General features: G+C 36.2%; 1 protein-coding gene and 1 long non-coding RNA gene across 3 annotated transcripts in view; one reads left to right on the top strand and one right to left on the bottom strand.

Annotated features, from left to right (window-relative positions):
• Positions 1-21,386, top strand: part of fbxo18 (F-box DNA helicase 1) — a 77,170-nt gene that overhangs the window by 9,785 nt on the left and 45,999 nt on the right. Inside the window, exons 3-9 of one of the 2 annotated variants that reach the window (XM_028814213.2) lie at positions 2,372-2,530; positions 6,202-6,722; positions 7,147-7,277; positions 12,027-12,162; positions 17,603-17,793; positions 18,932-19,048; positions 21,243-21,343. In XM_028814213.2, coding sequence (XP_028670046.1) covers positions 2,372-2,530; positions 6,202-6,722; positions 7,147-7,277; positions 12,027-12,162; positions 17,603-17,793; positions 18,932-19,048; positions 21,243-21,343 — 1,356 coding nt within the window. Of the gene's footprint in view, positions 1-2,371; positions 2,531-6,185; positions 6,723-7,146; positions 7,278-12,026; positions 12,163-17,602; positions 17,794-18,931; positions 19,049-21,242; positions 21,344-21,386 lie in introns of those variants that run through there. The other variant, XM_028814229.2, reaches the window with a different exon arrangement.
• LOC127528977 (uncharacterized) lies at positions 1,331-6,334 on the bottom strand. Its single transcript, XR_007935667.1, has 2 exons — positions 6,272-6,334; positions 1,331-2,512 (listed from the first exon to the last, which is right to left on the bottom strand). It is a non-coding gene; the product is annotated as an uncharacterized LOC127528977 (long non-coding RNA).

Here is a 21,386-nt window from a genome sequence, read left to right as displayed (position 1 = left end):
GTAAAAGTTTAAGTTTAAAAAGTATTTGCTTGTTAATTTCAAAGCCAAACAGAACAAAAACTTATAACTCAACGAATACCTCTAATGCAACATGAAACATAATTTTCTTTCAGTTTATTTTGTTTTACTATTATTTACTATTGTTATTTACTCACTGTAATGTGAAATAGTTCTATTATGCATATGTAACAATTCCCATGAAAATAACAATGTTTAAATTGTACATCTGCTTACCCATACATGAGCGGCAGAGCAGCAATATGCACCTGCCCTGGGGTTCGTGAGTGAAGCAAGCAGTGGGTAGAACCCCCTTGTCTTCTATAACTCTGTGATGGCCAATGTGATTTTCTAAACTGTGGTGTGCTGGGCTGGTAAATTCATTTCAAAAGAGACTCACCAAATGAACAAGCTAATAAAAAGGTCAGGCTTAGTTATGGGATGCACACTGGACACCTGAAGTAGGAAAGTATTAAGGGTGCCATTATGAACAATTCTACACATCTATTCTCTGACACACTAACACTGAGTATTTGCTGCCAATGAATTATTCAGCTGAAGTGTTTCAATAAACTCTGCTGGAGATCCTTTATAGCAATACGCCTGCATACTGTGACTACCAATTCAGAATATGTTCTTTCTGTTTTATTGTTCTTTCTTTTTAGCATTCTGGTGTGTGTTCAGATCATAGTGTACTTGAGTGTATGAATATATATATATTTACTTATTAATTGAACTTCTGTCAAAAGCCAAATTTCCCTCTGGGAACATAGTTCTGTCTGTCTATCTATCTATTTAAAAATAAGAACCATCCAATTCACATTAATTGCTAAGTTGTTTAGTGCATGTTTAGTATATAAGAGTTCATACCACATCTTGGCTAATTTCTTTATTGTTCCTAATTTTGTGTTGTGTTAGTGTGTGAGGGACATTATCCATATGTTTTTAATTTGAATTGAAGATTGTGACAAATGTTCTGATATCTAGTAGGTGTCAATGCACTATATACTGTATATGTATAGATATATGTGTGCCATAATACTAAGCAAAACAGTATAAACCCGGTTCAATATACCAGCCCCCAGTAGGATGGGTGATGATGCACTTAGTTTATTTTTCTGAAGAAAAATAATAAAGTGCCATCTAGTTTTCCCTCTGATAAATTAAAAAAAAGGGTCTGTTGAAATGAACATCTAGTCCTCTTGCAAAGGAAGCAGAACAAGTTCTGAGGCATCCAGAGTTCAGAAATTCCTTAAAAGTGAGTTAACTTTTACTCTTTCTGGAGCGACAGCATATGACTATCTTTCTATATATATATATATATATATATATATATATATATAATATTTTTTTTTTTTTTTTTTTTTTTTTTTTTTAAGCACTTCCAAATATAATGTCAAGGTTGTCTCCTAGAAAAGAGAGAGCAGGGATCCAAAGTGGCTGTGCTGTTGTGACACCATACAGGAGCACAGCCATGTTAATTCTTGGCAGTTGTTTTCTCCCATATGTGTAAAAGCATACTGAAATAGTGGTACAATTGTCTGCTCTTCTAATCTGTTTTAGAATAGACACAATTAGGCTTTTGATGTTGAATTAGCTGCAATATTTTTATAGTTTTTCCATTTGTGCCAAATCTTCTTCAGGCATTTTTTTTTTCATTTTTGTCTCTTTTTCCTTTCTTTTAGCATACACGTTAAGGGTTAATTAGTGCATACAGATGCCCATATTGATTGCACAAGCTTAGGTAGGTCAAAGAAGCTCATAGGACTATTGTAATTAACTTACACAGGTTATATCAGCAGTCTGAAAAAGTATCACAAAGAGCAGTTCACCACAATATATATCAAATACTTGAAACAATGTACATCTTCAAAATACTTTTGAAGATGAAAGGTTCAGCAGGTATATTGCAAAATATAACACATTTTATAGTTATTTCAAAACAGGAAAAAATAGACAGGAAAATAGTAAGAACTTAATGTCCAAATGTTGATGTAAGTAAAGGGCCAGAAGTAATGAAGTTCATAAAAACAGTCCAACATAAAAAGGTTTCTTCTGAAGCTTAATGTCTGGGCCTATCGTGAATTTTAAATATTGGTGTTATATACTGATACATACTGTTTTATTTGTTACCCTTAAGGTTGTTAGTGAGTTAGCAGCATGTTCTTTACATATAAAATGTTTGTGATTCATATTAACAATGATTTTTAATATGCTTCTTTTTTGGTACATGTTACAAAAATTCTGTTCATGCCAACATCTAAAGTAGATATATTACTAAAATAATCAGTCTTTTTTCCTCATAACTTTACTCCATGTGTCTTACGTTTTTTAATATGCTATTGTATAATTTCACTATGTTGGTTTTGAACAGGGAAGGCTAAAAGAATACATTTGAATTCAAGTGATTGTGAAGGCCTCCTTCAAGATAATAGGACGATATCTTCTCTCACCCAGCCTGTATATGGTTGTGACTTCAATCTGTCTCATTGTAATCTTCTCCCCAAGCCACGGACTAGGAGACAGAAAAGAGGTATTCTGAGGTTACCGATGTTAGTATAATAATGTTATTATAGAGACGTTTTATTACATTAAAATAGACTTTAACTCCAGTTAGACTTCTAGTTTTTAGTACAGAAGTAACCTTTCTTTATTCATTCTGCCTGCCTCCTGTAGCTCAGATTTTTATCTTCTGCACAAAATATATTGTTGGAGGTATTTCTATATTGTGTTTGTGCTTATATATACAGTGCCCTTCATAATGTTATAAGTAAAAGACACATTTTTTTCTTGATTTTCCCCTCTGCCCCACACTTTAAAGTTAAAAGTTAAATGGTTCAGATGTGATTAAAGTGCACACTATTGACTTTAATTTAAGGGTGTTTGCATACAGTACATTTCGGTCACACCATATAGAAATGACGTTTTTTATACATGGTCCCCCCATTATCGGGCACCATAATATTTGGTTCAGTTGGTCTCGCAAGTGTTTATGATTCCTCATTTGTGTTTCATTGCTTCATGAATTTGATGGAACCCTTTCAGTCTGGTTTCAGGGCGCGGCACAGCTGTGAAACTGCTCTGCTACAGGTAACCAATGATTTGCTTATGGCAGCAGACTCTGGACAAACCAGCATATTAATTCTGTTAGACCTCAGTGCAGCATTTGACACTGTCAGACATGACATCCTACTGTTCAGAATGGAGAACATGCTGGGTATCTCTGGCACTGCCCTCCAGTGGTTCAAGTCCTATCTGACTGATAGGCAAGAGTTTGTTAGTCTTGGCAACAGTAGATCCAGCTCAGCGCCAGTCACACAAGGAGTCCCTCAGGGCTCTGTCCTCGGTCCTCTGCTTTTCTGTATTTATATGCTTCCCCTTGGCCATATTATCCGTAGTTATGGATTGGGTTATCATTTTTATGCAGATGATACTCCGCTCTACTTCAATGTTAAAAGTGGAACTTCATCAGAGCTTTCTCAGCTCACAACCTGCCTTAGTGAAATTAAAACCTGGATGGAGCAGAACTCTTTAAAATTAAATTTCAATAAAACTGAACTCCTGCAAATTGGGACTAAAATGCAACTTAATAAAATGAGCTCCTTCCCAGTCCATCTTGGCAGTGATCTCATCAGACCTGCCTCTACTGTAAAAAAATCTTGGTGTCATTTTTGACTCCTCCCTCACTTATTCCGCCCACATAAATCACATTAAGAAACTTTCTTACTTTCACCTCCGTAACATATCCCGTGTTCGCTCCTTCCTCTCCTTCTCTAATGCTGAGAAACTTGTCCATGCTTTTATCACATCCCGCATCGATTATTGTAATTCCCTACTGGCAGGTGCCCCTTCTAATCTTATATCACAGCTCCAGCTTATTCAAAACTCAGCTGCAAGAGTCCTTACTCGAGCCAGCAGCAGCGAGCACATCACACCCATCCTGCTCCGCCTTCACTGGCTCCCTGTGTCTTACAGAATCAAATATAAAATCCTACTAATAACCTACAAAGCTTTAAATGACCTCGCACCAAACTACATCAGTGACCTTCTCCATCACTATGTGCCTGCCCGCCCACTAAGGTCCTCCGATTCTGGTAATCTTGTTGTGCCCCTCACTAATCTACACTCCATGGGTGACAGGGCCTTCAGCTGTATAGCGCCCAGACTCTGGAATGACCTACCAAAATTAATCAGGTCAGCTGACTCCATGAATTCTTTTAAAAAACAACTCAAAACTCATCTGTTCAGGAAGGCTTTTAGCTCTACTTGACTTTATTACCTTTCTCTCAGTTTACTTCTCTGTCAAGATGCTCATGTAACCTGTATGTGTGTGCGAGACCATCAATTATGTTGTCTGTTTTTTTTTTCAGAATTTACTGTCTTAATCTTCTTTGTTTATTTATCTGGTTTGTACAATGCTATATACTGTATATTCTGCCGTTCTTTATTTATTCTGTAAGTGCCTTGAGCATGGGAAAGGCGCTATATAAATAAAATGTATTATTATTATTATTATTATTATGAGTGCATGCATAAGATAACTAGGCTCGCTTCTACCCTTCGGTGTCTGTAGTTGCCAAAGAGCTGTGCCACTGAAAGTCAAATAAGCTATTCATTCTGAAGCTGAGAAACAAGAAGAAAACCATTAGAGACATCAATAAAACCTTAGGATTACTTAAATCAACTGTCTGGAATATCAACGTCCTGGTGAGCTCAGTAGTCACAAAGTGAGACTGGTATTCCAAAGAAGAGCACCACTGCTGATGACAGAAGAATCCTCACTATGGTAAAGAAAATGCCCCAAACATCTGACAGGATGGTCAAATTGCTGTTTGTCAAATAATACTAAAAAGAGCATGCAGAATTCAGAGAAAAGGTTTTGTGGAGAGATTAGACAAAGTTATCAGAGTGATGACAAGAGCAAAGTGTGGAGACAAAAATTAACTGCCCAAGAGCCAAGGTATGCAAGCTCATCTGTTAAACATGGTGGTTGGGGTGATATTACTTGGGTATGTATGGCTGCCACAGGTACTGGACCACTTGCCTTCATTGAAGATGTAAGTGCTGGTGGCTGCTGCACAGTGAATTCTGAAGTGGATAGAAACATTTGCGCAAGTCCCAGTAAATGCCTCCAAACTTGGTGGATGGCACTTCATCCTAAAACTAGATGATGATTCCAAACATACTGCAAAGACAACACAGAAGTTTTTCCAAAGCTAAAAAATGGAAAATTCTTGAATGGCCAAACCAGTCACTTGAATTAAATCCAATTGAGCATGCCTTCCATATGCCGAAGAGAAAACATAAGGGAACAAGCCCCTGAAGCAGGCAGGAGCTGAAGATGGCTGCATTAGAGGCTTGGCAGAATATTACCAGAGAACATCCTCAGCACCTGATGATGTCTATGAATCACAGACTTCAAGCAGTATTGCATGCAAGGGGATATACAGTGAAGTACAAAATAAAGTATGTCTGCTCTAATACACCTCCCATTGCTATGTCCCAAATATTATGGTGCCCTGAAATGGAGGACCCTGTATAAAAAGTGTTGTTATCTGTACTTGGTGAGAATGAAAATATCAAATACCCTTTAATTAAAGTCTACAATATACACTTTAATCACAACTGAATTGTTTAATTTGTAACTTTGAAGTGTGGAACAGAGGAGAAAATAAAGGAAAAATTTGTTTTTGTCCCAAACATTATGAAGTGCACTATATGTATTTATGTATGTATGTATGTATGTATATTGTATAGGAAAAAAGGTTAAAGGTTATTTCCACACTATGAAAGACACAACCTTTTGGCTGTATAGCCTTCATCAGGTGTGCAACTGAAAAGAAGCAAGAAGGCTTTGCAAACTTTTCTGAAAATATTTCATTATGGGCTATTGAGTATAGATTGATGGGCAAAATTGCCAAATTTATCCATTTAACATTAAATCTGTAACGCAATAAATATTTATTATACCAGTGTTGCAGAAATTAACTTTGAACAATCCTATAAATTTCTTTGTAATTCAGACATTCAATTAAAAGGTGATATAATTTTGTATGAAGTTGAAGTGATGTGCATTTTGTTTGAAAATTTTTTTTAAACTATAATTCAAATTTTTGAAATGGGAAGTACTATGTACTGTATATTTTATCAAAAATCTCTGAGTATCTGCAGTGTTTCATTTCAGTTAGATTGTTTTCATCCTAGGTTTAAATGACAGTTTCAAACAGAAGAACATTAAAGATTATTTTTCTTCTCCAATGGAGGAAGATATTACCTTGACGGGAACATCCAATACAGATTACTTGCTTGAAGAGTTGGATGACTCCTTCTGGGACTGCAGTGACAACAGCAGAGATAATTTAGATGCCAAATCTGCATCATTTTCCATGCATTTTTTAAAATGTAAAGAAGAAAATCCCCACATATCAGAGGCAGCAGGTTGCAGTTCTTGGATGAAAAAGCCACGTTTTGCTACTGATACACAGGCAATTGTTAACAAAGAATTGTTGAAGGAAGAGGAGACAGAGATGATTATTGATCCTCTCCCAAATGTTTATTATGGACTTGTGGGAGAAAGCAATTGCAAAATGGAGGGAAAAGCCTATAATGTTCAGCTTCCTGAAAAAGTTCTTATGATGATATTTAGGTACCTGCCTGCCGAAGACCTGTATCAGAATATCAGTCTTGTTTGCAAGAGCTGGAATGCCATTATTCATGATCCGCTAGTAAGAACTATAATTTTATTTTCCAAAATATAATACTGCATTTTTTTATCTACTGTACATTTGTAATTATCAAAAAGAAGTAGTGTATCAGTGATCTAATGTACTATTGTAGTGTTGTGCAATCAAAAAAATAAAAAGAATAATTAGGTAAAATTATAACAAGCATGCTTATGTAATTGGGAATGTCTTGCAGTGTTTCCCACAGAGCTGATTCATTCAACCTTAATTTTGAATTTAGAATGTATAAGAATGTAAGGGATATCTCAAGTAAAAACCACAGAAGCTTAAGATTTTTAGCCCTTTGTTGTAGTGGGTGTTAACACATCAAACACAGAATTTACAAAAATGTCTTTACTTGACTGTGTTAATTCTATATTCATGCCATTACCACAGTAAATTATTTTTGTTCTAACTTCCGTTCAAGTTTGTCCCCTGGAAGAAGCTGTTTTTTCAGTACTGCAAAGGGAAGACTGAAGCTGTTCAAGAAATTGAACAGATTCTTTTGGACAACAAAATCACAAAAGAAGAAGAACTCTGTGTGCTAAACTTTGTGAGGTAAGTGGCAAAATCCACCAAGGATTTCCAACTTGTAAAACTCAAATAATGTGGCTTTTCCAGATCAAATTTTTAATATTGTGTGTTTGTTAAAATGAACTATGCTTTTCAATCATATTATGAATCTTTACTAAAGAGAAAGCAGTATAATTTGCATGTAGTCTGGGTTTGGTGTTCACAGTAGAAAGATATATACTGCAGTGCTCATAAAAAGTATTCACCCCCTTGACTTTTTTTTTTGTATTTTATTGTTGTACAACACTGAATCACTGGTGGATTTAATTTGGCATTTTTGACACTGCTTAACAGAAACAGACTGTTTAATGTCAAAGTGAAAACAGATTTATGCAGCATTTTCTAAATTAATTATGAATATATAATATATAATAATTGCTCACATATGTTTTCATCCATCGTAGATGTATTTTTGGCAACCATGATAGCATTGGGTCTGTGTGGACAGGTTTCTGTCAGCTTTGCATATCTGGACATTGTACTTTTTCATCACTCTTCTTTACAAAACTGCTCATGGTCAGTCATATTGCATGGGTACCCTGAATGAACAGCCAGTTTCAAATCCAGCACACAAATTCTCATCTGGATTGTGATCTGAACTCTGACTCAGCCACTCTATGATATTAAGATTGTCCATTTCCGTTCTGGGGCAACTCGGCGAAAAGACAACTTGGCGACATCCTTTACCAGTTAGGTAATAGTTAGGTTCAAAGAGATTTGTTAATGATATTTAAATGACAACGTAGGGTGCCGGAAAATCCACAGAATCACCTGCTTTATGAGAGTCCCAATACGTTGAGAGAGTAAAGATAGTCCTTAAGCCGTACTTGCAGGTCACCTTTTATATTCTAAATAACATTATCATACGATTACAATCAATACAATTTATATAAAGGATTAGCAATTTTGGTTGCAGAAGATAATGTAAGATAGAGTTTGTTCCATCTGCAGAATTTATTTTCAACATTTTAAATCATGTTGTCATTTAAATGTAATTAAAAAATCTCTTTGAACCTAACTATTAACTAACTGGTAAAGGATGTCGCCAAATTGTCTTTCGCCAAGTTGTTTCCCAGACTGCTTCCAGTTTTCTTTAAGGATTTCCCTGTATATTCCAGCATTTATTTTATCCTCAAAAGCCTTTCAGGGCCAGCTGCAGAGAAGCATCCCCGCAGCATGATGCTTCCACTGCCATGTTTCACGATAGGATGGTGTATTTTTGATAGGGCCCTAGTGATAATATAAGGCACCGATACATTAAGTTGATATTTGGTCTCCACATGTGCATCAGTATTGGTTGAACCTGCATAGATATTAATGATGCTGAAACTCTTCTATGCAAAGCAAGTTTATCATGTTATTTTTCTAGTTTGATATGCACAATGATAGTAAACTAATTGACTGTTAAAAATATGCATGGTAAACAATTTCTTGTTCTTCTAAACACTAAACTTCACCCACATGCATCATCCATGGAACTGACAATAAGGCAAATTTTTAGAGGATGCATAGTCATTAATTTACTTGAAGTTCCCAGTTTTCCTGTTAAAATGCTATACAGTATTTCATGTTTTTCTAAGTTTCCCAACTGCCAAAATGCCCACTGCAAAGCCTACACCAAGTGTGCACAAGGTTTTCACCCTTTTAGTAAAGTTGTATTTGTTTCAGACGTCAGGCACCTATCCAGTAAAAAGCAGCAAACATTTTTCTTTTAGCTACAGTACACAATTGGCACTTTATCCTGCAGCAATTGCTTTATAGAGCAGTTACATTATTAGAATTTTCACATAATTATTTGCCATTATTTATGTGTCTATTTTCTTCTCAAAGCGACATGCAGGTCATTATTTGGTCTGATTTTAAATTGCCCAGTCTTATCAGGTTTTGAAAGAGCAGAGGTTTAGCTTTATGAAGGTTTAGCTTTTGTGAATTTCCCCTTGGGGATTATCTGTCTTTCAATCTTTGGCAAATTACAGCAATTGCTTAATGAGGCAATGTATTTATTAATAAATGCACAACCACCCACCTGCTGTGTTTGTCATCAGCTCAGTGTATTTTCAAACTGTATGTGCAAATCAAACTGGTGAATTGTTTAAAGCCAAAAAAATATTAAAAATAAATAAAAATGTATAAGTCCCTGGCAAGCACATCCCTGGTTGTATAATAATAATAATCTATATTACATAGTAAATATTATACTTACATATATGCTGATAAATATATTTCAACTTATTGATTTCATTAATGCACACATCTAACAAAATGTGCATGTTTGCACTGATTTATTCGTTCATTAATTCACTAAAAATTTCTTCATATAATCAACAGATTAGAGTGCATAATATAACAGCTTTGTTGTCAGTGAAGTTTACTCTTCATATTTAAGTCAACATGGACTATATTATTATCTTTTTTATAAGCATCAGTTTAACAGTTACACACTTGTGCTGACAGCACCTGCACTGAAGAGAGAATGACAAATGTCAGATGTCTCTGTGGTTCGTGTGCATTAAAAAAACACTGTATAAAAAAAAAAATTATACACTTTTTTTCTTTTCATTTTTTCTAGGAAAACGTAATCAGCCATATTTTCTGCCCATGTATCGATGTCATTATAGTTATGAAAAATTAATATTGGTCCAGGCCTAGTTTTTGATGATGTGCAGTGTTTGGCTTATACCAAAGATGTCCTAAGCTCAGTTGTTACATACAAAATTGAAATTAGAAATCTCTTTGCATCCTATTTGTGCCCTGGACTATAATGAGCTGTCTCTCAGAAGACTGCAGCATTTGCTTCATCAAGATCTTAAACGCTTTGTGCATATAGAATGGCAAAGTACTAGTAGTATTAACAAAGCATGTTGAATTGCTGTACCCAAGTATACTAACAAAGCCAGTGATAACAAAACCTAAAAACCAATTTTTTCCTAATCTGTCATGGTATCACACAGGAACATACCCTTAGAACCACTGCAACAGTGGCTGTCATTGGAGACAATAGTAAGGCACAAATATTTCATATTCAACACATGTATTTGTTCAAAAGATTTCAATCCACATCTGTGCTCATGTTTCAACTGTGTTTTTAAAAAGCAAAAAAGCTGTAAAAGTAAACTAGAATCCAAAACCTGGTGAGTAAGGCCTCCAAAAGGCTTCACTTATAGGCTTTACTGTCCAGGCCAACTCCACTAATCTACCGCAGGCCAAAAGGGATTGAAACCTTCAAAAGAAGTTCTAAAAATATATCAAAAAGTCCTACAAGTAGCACAGTCGCCAGAAACATCAGCTTGTAAAGAAAAGGGCCTCAAAAAGATCTTTATCAAAGATTTATTAACAAAAAAAAAGTAATAGAAAAATGAAAAGGAAGGCTTCACGGAGCAAAAAAAACAGTAAAAAGGAGTTGCCTAAAAAGCAATCCTAAATAAACAAAGTCCCAAAAGAACACACATTGAACAGAAGGTGACTGGAAAAGAGTATGGATTATGCTTACTTACAGACAACACTTGTATTTGGTGTGTTTTTAGTTTAGAAGACAACTGAGGACCTGTAAGGCATTTGTCTCTCATGCTACACACTCTTGATTTTCTTCTCCTCTTATGCTGTTGCCCATCTAGGCATTCCCTTCTTTTTCTGTCCTGGTTAGACCCAGTTTGCCCTCTTCACTCAAGACACATTTGTAGGCACATTTGTATGAAATTTCAATGTCTTGGCAATCTGTCACATTCAATAACCTTCATACTGCAAAAAAATAGACTGACATGTTTCTTAAAGAAAACTGTTTCATTTTGGCCATTTTGAACCAAGAAATTTAGGAATGTCAGTACTTTGTAACACAAGTAAAAAGAATAACATGTTTTAGTGGTGCTAATAGAGCTAGAAAGGTTCCTCTAATAGCCAATTAGCATTAACACATGACTAATCAAGGGTAAGCTAAGGGAGTGTACCATTAGGACACTGAAGGAACTGAGGCTGGAAATTGGGCTTTGCAGCCATATGTAAATAACACATTAAAAATCACTATTTTAACCAGCAATGGTCATTATACACACAAGGAATGCCTTGGCTATATTTTTAAATCAGTTTAATGGTATCTTGATAAAAAAGGTTGCAATTTCTATGAAAACTTGAAAATTTCTGGGTGACCCCAAACCTTTGACCAGTACTATATATTTGCTTAAATTACAAATTAAGTAGTTGCCATTTGGAGGTACCAAAAAACTGAGTTGTCTGAGTCAAATGTTTTGTGTACTGACTCTACAGCACTGTCTGTGACATTGTTCAATATTTATTGAGTATAGAAAATGAGTGAGTCGATGTATATTTTCACCTTCTGTTATTGCTTATGATATAAATAGGCTAGTGTCTACTATTATAAAAAGAGTCCTTTTCCTCTCTATTAATTTATCAATAGTTCCAGATGTAATTTACAGAGTATAACAATATAGCAATTCTGAAATTCATGAAAAGAGAGAAACTCTGCAGAGACCCAACTTTCGATGTTAAGCTTCCAAAGACATGGCTGATTTAATGAACATAAAACCTTTCCTCACCTAATTTGCACACTTTTTTTTTTTTTTTTTAAACATTTCCTTGCTAGACTTTCTGTTCTGGGTTTAGTATCCAAAGCAATGTAATATATGAAAGTGTCTCTTCCTGCTGTGCCTACTGCCTCATTTTATAAAATGGCAATATTGTATGACTTTTTTAAAAAATGTTTTTTGTTTTTTTTTGAAGATATGTATCCACGATGAAACAAAACTTTCGTGTTCAACCTGAGGCAGTATACGAGTGTTTGAAAGGTCATACACTATTTGTTCAGGCTGAAATCAGCTTGCAGAACATAATGCCAGAACTTAATAAAGACGAAAAGGTATGTACCTCTGTTGAACTGAGTTTGCTGAAGAATTCTTTAAAATACTAGAAATATCAGTGCCTGTATTTCATTTTTATAAGGGTGGGATTCATGCATGTCATAATGTATTGGAAAGGTTTATATATTCGGGGGTAATTTTAGAGTAGGTTTTATTTTAAAAAAATATGATTATTGTGGGGCGGCACAGTGGGTAGTGCTGCTGCCTCGCAGTTAGGAGACCCGGGTTCGCTTCCCGGGTCCACCCTGCGTGGTGTTTGCATGTTCTCCCCGTGTCTGCATGGGTTTCCTCCGGGTACTCCAGTTTCCTTCCAAAGTCCAAAGACATGCAGGTTAGGTGCATTGGCCATCCTAAATTGTCCCTAGTGTGTGTGGTTGTGTGTGTGTGCCCTGTGGTGGGCTGGCGCCCTGCCTGGGGGTTTGTTTCCTGCCTTGCGCCCTGTGTTGGCTGGGATTGGCTCCAGCAGACCCCTGTGACCCTGTAGTTAAGATATAGCGGGTTGGATGATGGATGGATGGATGATTATCGCGAATTACTTAACTTAATGCCATATGTGTGTACCATATTTTTAGTGACATTTTTTTTATTTTGTGACTAAAAAATAAATATTGCCTACAGTCAATGCTAAAAAAAACAAAATGCAAACATTATTATATCAGTGCACCATAAATTAGTAAATTCCAAGATTATTCAGAATACTTTAAATAGTAATATCTCATTTCCAAAAAATAATTATCTCTTCAGTTTTCTACTTCTGTTAATACATTAAATATTGTATCGTTAGACGGGTCTATTCTCATTCAGGTCTGGATGACTTTTTTAACACTGCTCCATAAATTTTATTTTGGAATAAACATATAGACTAGACTAGACTTCCTAGATAAGTTTTACTTGTTTCAAGTGTAGCTGGATTATTGTCCGTACATCTGTTTTATGTGCTTTTCCCCTGGAAGTCTGATTTCCTTCTACACCCCAGAGGAATGCAGGTTAGTTTTCTGGGAAACTTCAGACTAGCTTTGGGTGAGTAAGTGTGGATGTGCTTAAATGTGGCACCCCACCTATAGCTGGATCACAACTGTAATTGCTGAGACTTGCACTGGCACCATACAACTTTGAACTGAAGGTAGCTAGCACAATGGATGGAGGATAGACAGACAAACAGCCATGTCCATTACATTTAAAGGATGACTCTGTACCCTTGTGGGGGTTGTGTATGGGTTCTTTATTAAAAAGCGATTCATGTTGGCATCTGATTCCCTCATTCAGCCTTGACACACTACAAGATAAAATGGGTGCTACTCAAAGATCATTGGTTATGACATTGAGCCTTTAAGACTGAACAGTTTATCAGGACTTGAAATTCGGTCCAGGATTGTGGGTATCCTGCGCAAATTAAGCAATTACTTAATGTGCCAATTCAGTGCACATATTAATTAGCAATCTTTCTTGGTTGTTGCAAAAATATTCAACATCTTTTTCAAACAGCTATTTTATAATTGTGCGTAATTTATTACTTGGGAATTAATACATTTTTTCATTGTGTACATTTTGTTAATCTCCTATCCATATGCCCCACCTGGTGCAGTTGCTCTTGACTGGAGCATGGAGCTGCAGTTTGGCTGACTGCACTGGAAGAATCAAAGCTGGGGTGCGGTACCCTTTTTTTAAACTGTGCTTTAGAAGAGGTTAAAACAGATTGAAGTATATTCTTGTGCTAACATCAAAACTAAAATTTGTGAAATTGACTTGGATCGTTTCATGAATTCATATTCAGTTTCGCACCTTTTCAATTTTACAAACTAACTGCTGGCAACTTAAGGCTGTCCATTAAGATATGTGATCATCATTTCTGACTGACTTTAAACCTTAATTTGAAAAGTAAACTCAGTGACACAAATAAATAATGAAAAATGCTCAAGGACATGGGGTGCAGAGGGTGCCACAGCATCCCTTTTGGTTGGGATTAAAATTGAGTAGTATTATCTGCATGAGCTAACCTTGGCTACAGCAACAATGATCATTTGAAATGCCTGGTGAACAGCAGATCACCGAAAAACATTTCAGCTTACGTCTCCGGTATTTTCATTTTTACCAGTTAGCAGTAGTAAAATCCCTTTTGAAAATAAAACTGTTATTTGACACAGTAATAGAGAAAATTCACTAACATTGGTCATTGCTGCAGTAGGGCTAGACATGGACTGTGTATAGGTCATTTACGTAGGTCTATATGGATCATGTAAGCGTACTGTATAGCCTTTGTAGTTGGCAGCACTCCTTACCACAGCCAGCTCAAGCATTAAAAAAAATGGCAGTAGATATACAGTGGTGTGAAAAACTATTTGCCCCCTTCCTGATTTCTTATTCTTTTGCATGTTTGTCACACAAAATGTTTCTGATCATCAAACACATTTAACCATTAGTCAAATATAACACAAGTAAACACAAAATGCAGTTTTTAAATGATGGTTTTTATTATTTAGGGAGAAAAAAAATCCAAACCTACATGGCCCTGTGTGAAAAAGTAATTGCCCCCTTGTTAAAAAATAACCTAACTGTGGTGTATCACACCTGAGTTCAATTTCCGTAGCCACCCCCAGGCCTGATTACTGCCACACCTGTTTCAATCAAGAAATCACTTAAATAGGAGCTGCCTGACACAGAGAAGTAGACCAAAAGCACCTCAAAAGCTAGACATCATGCCAAGATCCAAAGAAATTCAGGAACAAATGAGAACAGAAGTAATTGAGATCTATCAGTCTGGTAAAGGTTATAAAGCCATTTCTAAAGCTTTGGGACTCCAGCGAACCACAGTGAGAGCCATTATCCACAAATGGCAAAAACATGGAACAGTGGTGAACCTTCCCAGGAGTGGCCGGCCGACCAAAATTACCCCAAGAGCGCAGAGACGACTCATCCGAGAGGTCACAAAAGACCCCAGGACAACGTCTAAAGAACTGCAGGCCTCACTTGCCTCAATTAAGGTCAGTGTTCACGACTCCACCATAAGAAAGAGACTGGGCAAAAACGGCCTGCATGGCAGATGTCCAAGACGCAAACCACTGTTAAGCAAAAAGAACATTAGGGCTCGTCTCAATTTTGCTAAGAAACATCTCAATGATTGCCAAGACTTTTGGGAAAATACCTTGTGGACTGATGAGACAAAAGTTGAACTTTTTGGAAGGCAAATGTCCCGTTACATCTGGCGTAAAAGGAACACAGCATTTCAGAAAAAGAACATCATACCAACAGTAAAATATGGTGGTGGTAGTGTGATGGTCTGGGGTTGTTTTGCTGCTTCAGGACCTGGAAGGCTTGCTGTGATAGATGGAACCATGAATTCTACTGTCTACCAAAAAATCCTGAAGGAGAATGTCCGGCCATCTGTTCGTCAACTCAAGCTGAAGCGATCTTGGGTGCTGCAACAGGACAATGACCCAAAACACACCAGCAAATCCACCTCTGAATGGCTGAAGAAAAACAAAATGAAGACTTTGGAGTGGCCTAGTCAAAGTCCTGACCTGAATCCAATTGAGATGCTATGGCATGACCTTAAAAAGGCGGTTCATGCTAGAAAACCCTCAAATAAAGCTGAATTACAACAATTTTGCAAAGATGAGTGGGCCAAAATTCCTCCAGAGTGCTGTAAAAGACTCATTGCAAGTTATCGCAAACGCTTGATTGCAGTTATTGCTGCTAAGGGTGGCCCAACCAGTTATTAGGTTCAGGGGGCAATTACTTTTTCACACAGGGCCATGTAGGTTTGGATTTTTTTTTCTCCCTAAATAATAAAAACCACCATTTACAAACTGCATTTTGTGTTTACTTGTGTTATATTTGACTAATGGTTAAATGTGTTTGATGATCAGAAACATTTTGTGTGACAAACATGCAAAAGAATAAGAAATCAGGAAGGGGGCAAATAGTTTTTCACACCACTGTACCTACAGTTAAGGCAGCCACTTAACTTAAAAAGAAGGACATTTCAGCAGAAAAGTAATGACTTTGTAGGATGCTTTCCCTTATGATAACACAATTCACCTTAATTTTATCTTATGGTCTTGTAATAGTTCATGTCAATCTCAAAGAAAATGTGTTATGTTCACTGGCAAACTAATATAGAGATTCACTAACATCTACATAGTCATTCTTAAACCCACTTACTCCAATTCAGAAGAGCAGGGAGCAAGAGCTAGTCATGGCAGCACTGGACACAATGCAGGAAAGGTGTATGGATAGGGTACCAGTTTTTCGTGGCTTCCACTCACACGCATACTCACACTTTACTGGATCAGTAAAGTACTTTACACTTTGCTGGATCAGTAAAGTGGCAGTGCTCATCACTGTACACTACAGTGCCACCTAAGCTATGGATATGTTAACTATATTTCAACTAAATATCTCAAAGTTATCAAATAAACTGCATTCACACTTTCAGGCTTATGACCGCTCAGATGTCTTAAAGCTACAGAAAATTATACTCTGACAGGAAAACCAGTATGGTATAGATGAAAACATTTTAAAAAACAACTTATTTTTCTTCGTATATTTTATTATACATTCTGTGAATTGTTTTGTATTACTCTGCTCATGCAGTTTTTTCATGGCAACTCTGGATTTTTGGCTAAATCTGAGTGGAAATCTCTATATGCAAAATAAAATAATTAATTATTTAAAGTTAGAATAGCAGAAATAACAAATTATTTAAAAGTCTGGATGCTATCTTTATCTACTCAAAATGTTATAATCTACAGTAAACATCAGAAAGAGCAAGTTATAACATGTATATTCATACTTGAGCCTTTTTTAAAGTGCTTATTAAACTGTGGGTTTTACCTCCAACCCTATTCCCCCACACAGTCTGTAATCCCCCCTAGTATTAACTTTAAAGGGGGATATTCTCCCGAATTTTGAAAATTAATTTTAAGGCTTGATTTATGTATTTAGACACCTGCATGTTTTCTATTTAGCTGTCATCAGAATCCGAAGGTGTAAGCTGTTGAAAGGTTTACATATTTCTTAACATATACATAAACATATTTTTCTCTCCTTTCCCTTTGGAAGCATATGTTTTAATTAAAGCTATATTTAAAACTTTACAGTAAGCAGAGAAAAGGCATGATGTTATATATATAATGTTACATTTAATTATCATAATATTTTCAGAAAGTATTGCTCAGCTTAGTTCAAAAATAATAGTCACCCTCTGATACAAGTGCATCCTGCTTTAATTTCCGGTGTGGTATATTTGCTCTGATTACTAAGTTACATGTATATAAGCATGTATTACTGTATTTGTGTATTTATTTTTAGTTGGAACCATTCTATTTTGTTTAACTGTAGTAGGGATTTTTGCATTTTAATCTGTATTTCATTTATGTTGTGTTTTATTAGCAGGATAATTTTGTCTAATCCATGTTTTGTTTATTCTTTTTCTTCAAGGAACAGTATGTCTGGGTTGTTTTGGTGGTTATCGTGTTACTTTCGGATGGAGTCAGAGACATCCAGAGACTGGTGGCTGTTTTGAACCAACCAAGCTCCACCCTCAGTCTAGCTGGGATTTCAGAAGTTTTGTATCACATAGCAGTTTTGCTCTTTGCAATGAGAAAAATTGGAGTCAACATCAGCAACAGGTATGGTAAACGTACTGTAAATAGTAAAGGAGTAATTTTTTTACATGTAGTTATTATTCACTGCATACTTGCTTTTTCAATGTATATTGTAATTTACAATGTATACTGTCCATATTTTCCACATGGGGTTAGAAAGTTAAATTTGTCTAATTGTTCTCTTCATTGAGAGCTTTTCTATTGCCTTTGGAATTATCCATATCACTCTGTGAATTATTTGCTATGTAGCAGTCAGTCTCAGACTGTGCAGGTACATTCTGTGACTGTTTATAGATTAACAAGCCCTTTCCAAGCATACCTACAGTATGTCAATGATAATCAATTTATTGTGTACTCTAGCCCTACTTGTAATCTGCTAATTCTTATGCAGGACTCATGAGCAGAAGACACGTGCCAACAGTCACACCCAATTATAAAAAGTATTCTTAAAAGGATTAATGAGCTTGAAATGTCCACAAATATTTAGCTCTGTGTCATTCATTTGACTGGCCTTGAAGCTGCTTTTCTCAATAATATCATTCCCATTTTGAAACACTTTCTAGATGTGAGAAGAGTGCTGGTCTAATACATTAATCTGACCAACATCATTAGTTGCTTGTTATACTTTGCCTAAACAAAAATGTGCTTGGTTAAGAATGCAAGTTTTAAAATCAATATTGCTGAGAATCATCTGTCATAATTAGTGACACTTACAAAGCAGCAATATGGTGCTTATTTCCGCATTTTTGGAGCCAGTGAAACCCCACTGAAATTAAATTTGCAGTGACCTGGCAAGGTACTGTACTCTAAAAGAAGGTACAGTGCCTGCAATCCATATGACTCAGAGGACACTGCTTGTGTTCTCTCCCTTTCTCGTCTTCCAGTTAAACTGAATTATTTGTAAAAGCTAAAATAAACTTTTTTCTCCCCATAAATAGGTAATTTGTCTTAAAAAACAGTAATTTAGACATACCTGTTTTGCCACCTTTACTATAATAACCACATAATTTTAAAATAAAAATGTTAGTTTTATTCAGTTGATTTTCATCAAATACAGTAATATACCGTCAGAGTTTGCTTTACTTGTGCATATACTTATGGGGCTTGAAACCTTCACAGTGTTTACACCCGCTTTATAATTATGCATTTTTTATCCAACAAGGTTCCATTACAATCTATATTATGTTTTGCACCTGATGGAGAATACACCATTCAGCTTTGATGTGCTTCAACAACCAACTGAAGGTTCAAATCAAGTTAAAGGAAGAGACAGAAATGGGTAAGTATAGCAATGTGTGCGAAAGAAGCACAAAATGACATAAAAAGGAGTTGGGTTCCTACACATGGATTTCTTATTTAATTGAAGGTTGTTTGTTTAGATAAAGTCCTAGGGTCTTTAGCATATAGCTGGTCGGGTTATGGAGGTGCACTCAACTTGATTGCTTCCTTGTCAAATGACAATTATTACTTGTGAGGTTCATCTTTTATTTTGTCTGGAGTGGAAGTTCAGAAGAGAGGAGATACTGGATATGACATCATGGGAACTTCTCTACTCTGACAACATGAGCGGAAATTGTGATTGTAGATGGTGCAACCCCTTCTCCAGTCACACCATTGTACCGGGAACAATGCCCCTGTGCTCACATTTGTGATATGCCATAAAATGTTATTTTCTTAGATCTGTAGCAAGCAGGTGTTATTTACTGGTAAGTTCTTAAAAGACACGTCCATTCATAAACATCAGTAGTATCATTTCAAATTTAATCATGAATTTTATATTTTTAACAACTTTTTTCATTTTTTTTTCCGCAATGAAATCTTACCATGCATCTTCAGAGTCAGACTTAAATATGAAATCAAAGAGTCAAGGAACTAAATCAGAGTATGGATTGAAAATTAAAGAGTGTTAATATAGAAAGGTTTCTATTATACTGAAAAATAGTCTTAAGGATAAGTGGGAATTGAAAGTCAACTTCACCTCATCTATGAGGAAAGTTTGGATATGGTAAATAAGTATTCAATATTTATAATAAAGCTACATGTTACTTTTTTTTTAACTTTCACATTATGATTAGTCAGAGTACTAATACTGAATGAACAGCTTTGTCAGGTTGATTTGCATTAAATTTTACTAATATGAACTATAGCCAGATGGAGTCCTTTTGGACTTCAAGTAAGATGCACTTTACTCTTAGAGATACAGTTTTCTTACCACTGCACGGAACCACACATCTGATTAATTTCCCAGCATTCAGAGAGCTGATAACAGAAATTAAACAAAAGCATATGAGTCCATATTTCTTTTAGAGCATGGTTGGTGTTATTCTCCTATTGTGAAAAATTGGCAGCCAACAACCCAGCTGTATTTTACTCCTTTCCACAAAAGACAAGAGGGTACAGCTTTTTGGATTATAGAATACTTAAATACTAACCAGCCAGAAAACATAGTCTAATCTGCTTTTTCCTGATTTATACTAATTTTAAGACCAAGATTTATAGATGCTGCACTACAGAATGTCATCTTTGTTTTTTGTCCAAGAACAGATTTGAGGTCTTCTAAGGAAAATAGAGGACCAGATTGCTGTTAAAGAGGGGACTATTCTTTGTATGTAATACAATGATATGAACTTCTCTCCAAACATTAAGGACTCACATAGCGTGGATGTAATGCCATTGTGCTATTTGGAGGCCATCTTATTGACTAATAATGGACTCCATTTGTAATGTGAGGAACCCCAAAGCTAGTGAAGCGTTTTCTTCCTTATTGGATGAATATTGTATCATGCTTTACACCTTTTATACTATAGCATAAAAGAAAACAGAAAAGGGTAAGCACATGTATCAGAGGAATAGGTCATTAAAGAAGGAAGTGAGGCTATGCTAGTCAGAGAAGACATTCTCATGTCATCTCGTGTTAATTACCCAAATGCAAGCAATTGCATCAAATATGAAGTTCATCAAATTTTAGATCCATCTTGATCCCAGATCAGAGAAACATTACATTAGATTTCACTAGAGCTGGTTTGTCTAGGTGGGCGGCACGGTGGCGCAGTGGGTAGCGCTGCTGCCTCGCAGTTGGGAGACCTGGGGACCTGGGTTCGCTTCCCGGGTCCTACCTGCGTGGAGTTTGCATGTTCTCCCCGTGTCTGCGTGGGTTTCCTCCGGGCACTCCGGTTTCCTCCCACAATCCAAAGACATGCAGGTTAGGTGGATTGGCGATTCTAAATTGGCCCTAGTGTGTGCTTGGTGTGTGGGTGTGTTTGTGTGTGTCCTGCGGTGGGTTGGCACCCTGCCCAGGATTGGTTCCTGCCTTGTGCCCTGTGTTGGCTGGGATTGGCTCCAGCGGACCCCCGTGACCCTGTGTTCGGATTCAGCGGGTTGGAAAATGGATGGATGGATGGATGGTTTGTCTAGGTGTTCTGCTTAGCCATCATAGCAAACTTCACATTGCAAAATGCTTTTTTTTATTTCAGTGTGATGCCAGTGTCTGAAATTTCATTTACCCATGAGCAGAAAAAAATCCTGAATCATGATATTTCAGATGGGCATATAGTGAAAATCATGGCATTTGCAGGTGAGTAAATTAGCACATGTTCTTGGAAAAGGGAGATAAAAGT

This window comes from Erpetoichthys calabaricus, chromosome 1, assembly GCF_900747795.2.
Source record: "Erpetoichthys calabaricus chromosome 1, fErpCal1.3, whole genome shotgun sequence".
Lineage (NCBI taxonomy): Eukaryota > Metazoa > Chordata > Cladistia > Polypteriformes > Polypteridae > Erpetoichthys > Erpetoichthys calabaricus.
The sequence above is the reverse complement of the archived record's forward strand: the minus strand, read 5'-3'. Positions and strand labels throughout refer to the sequence as shown.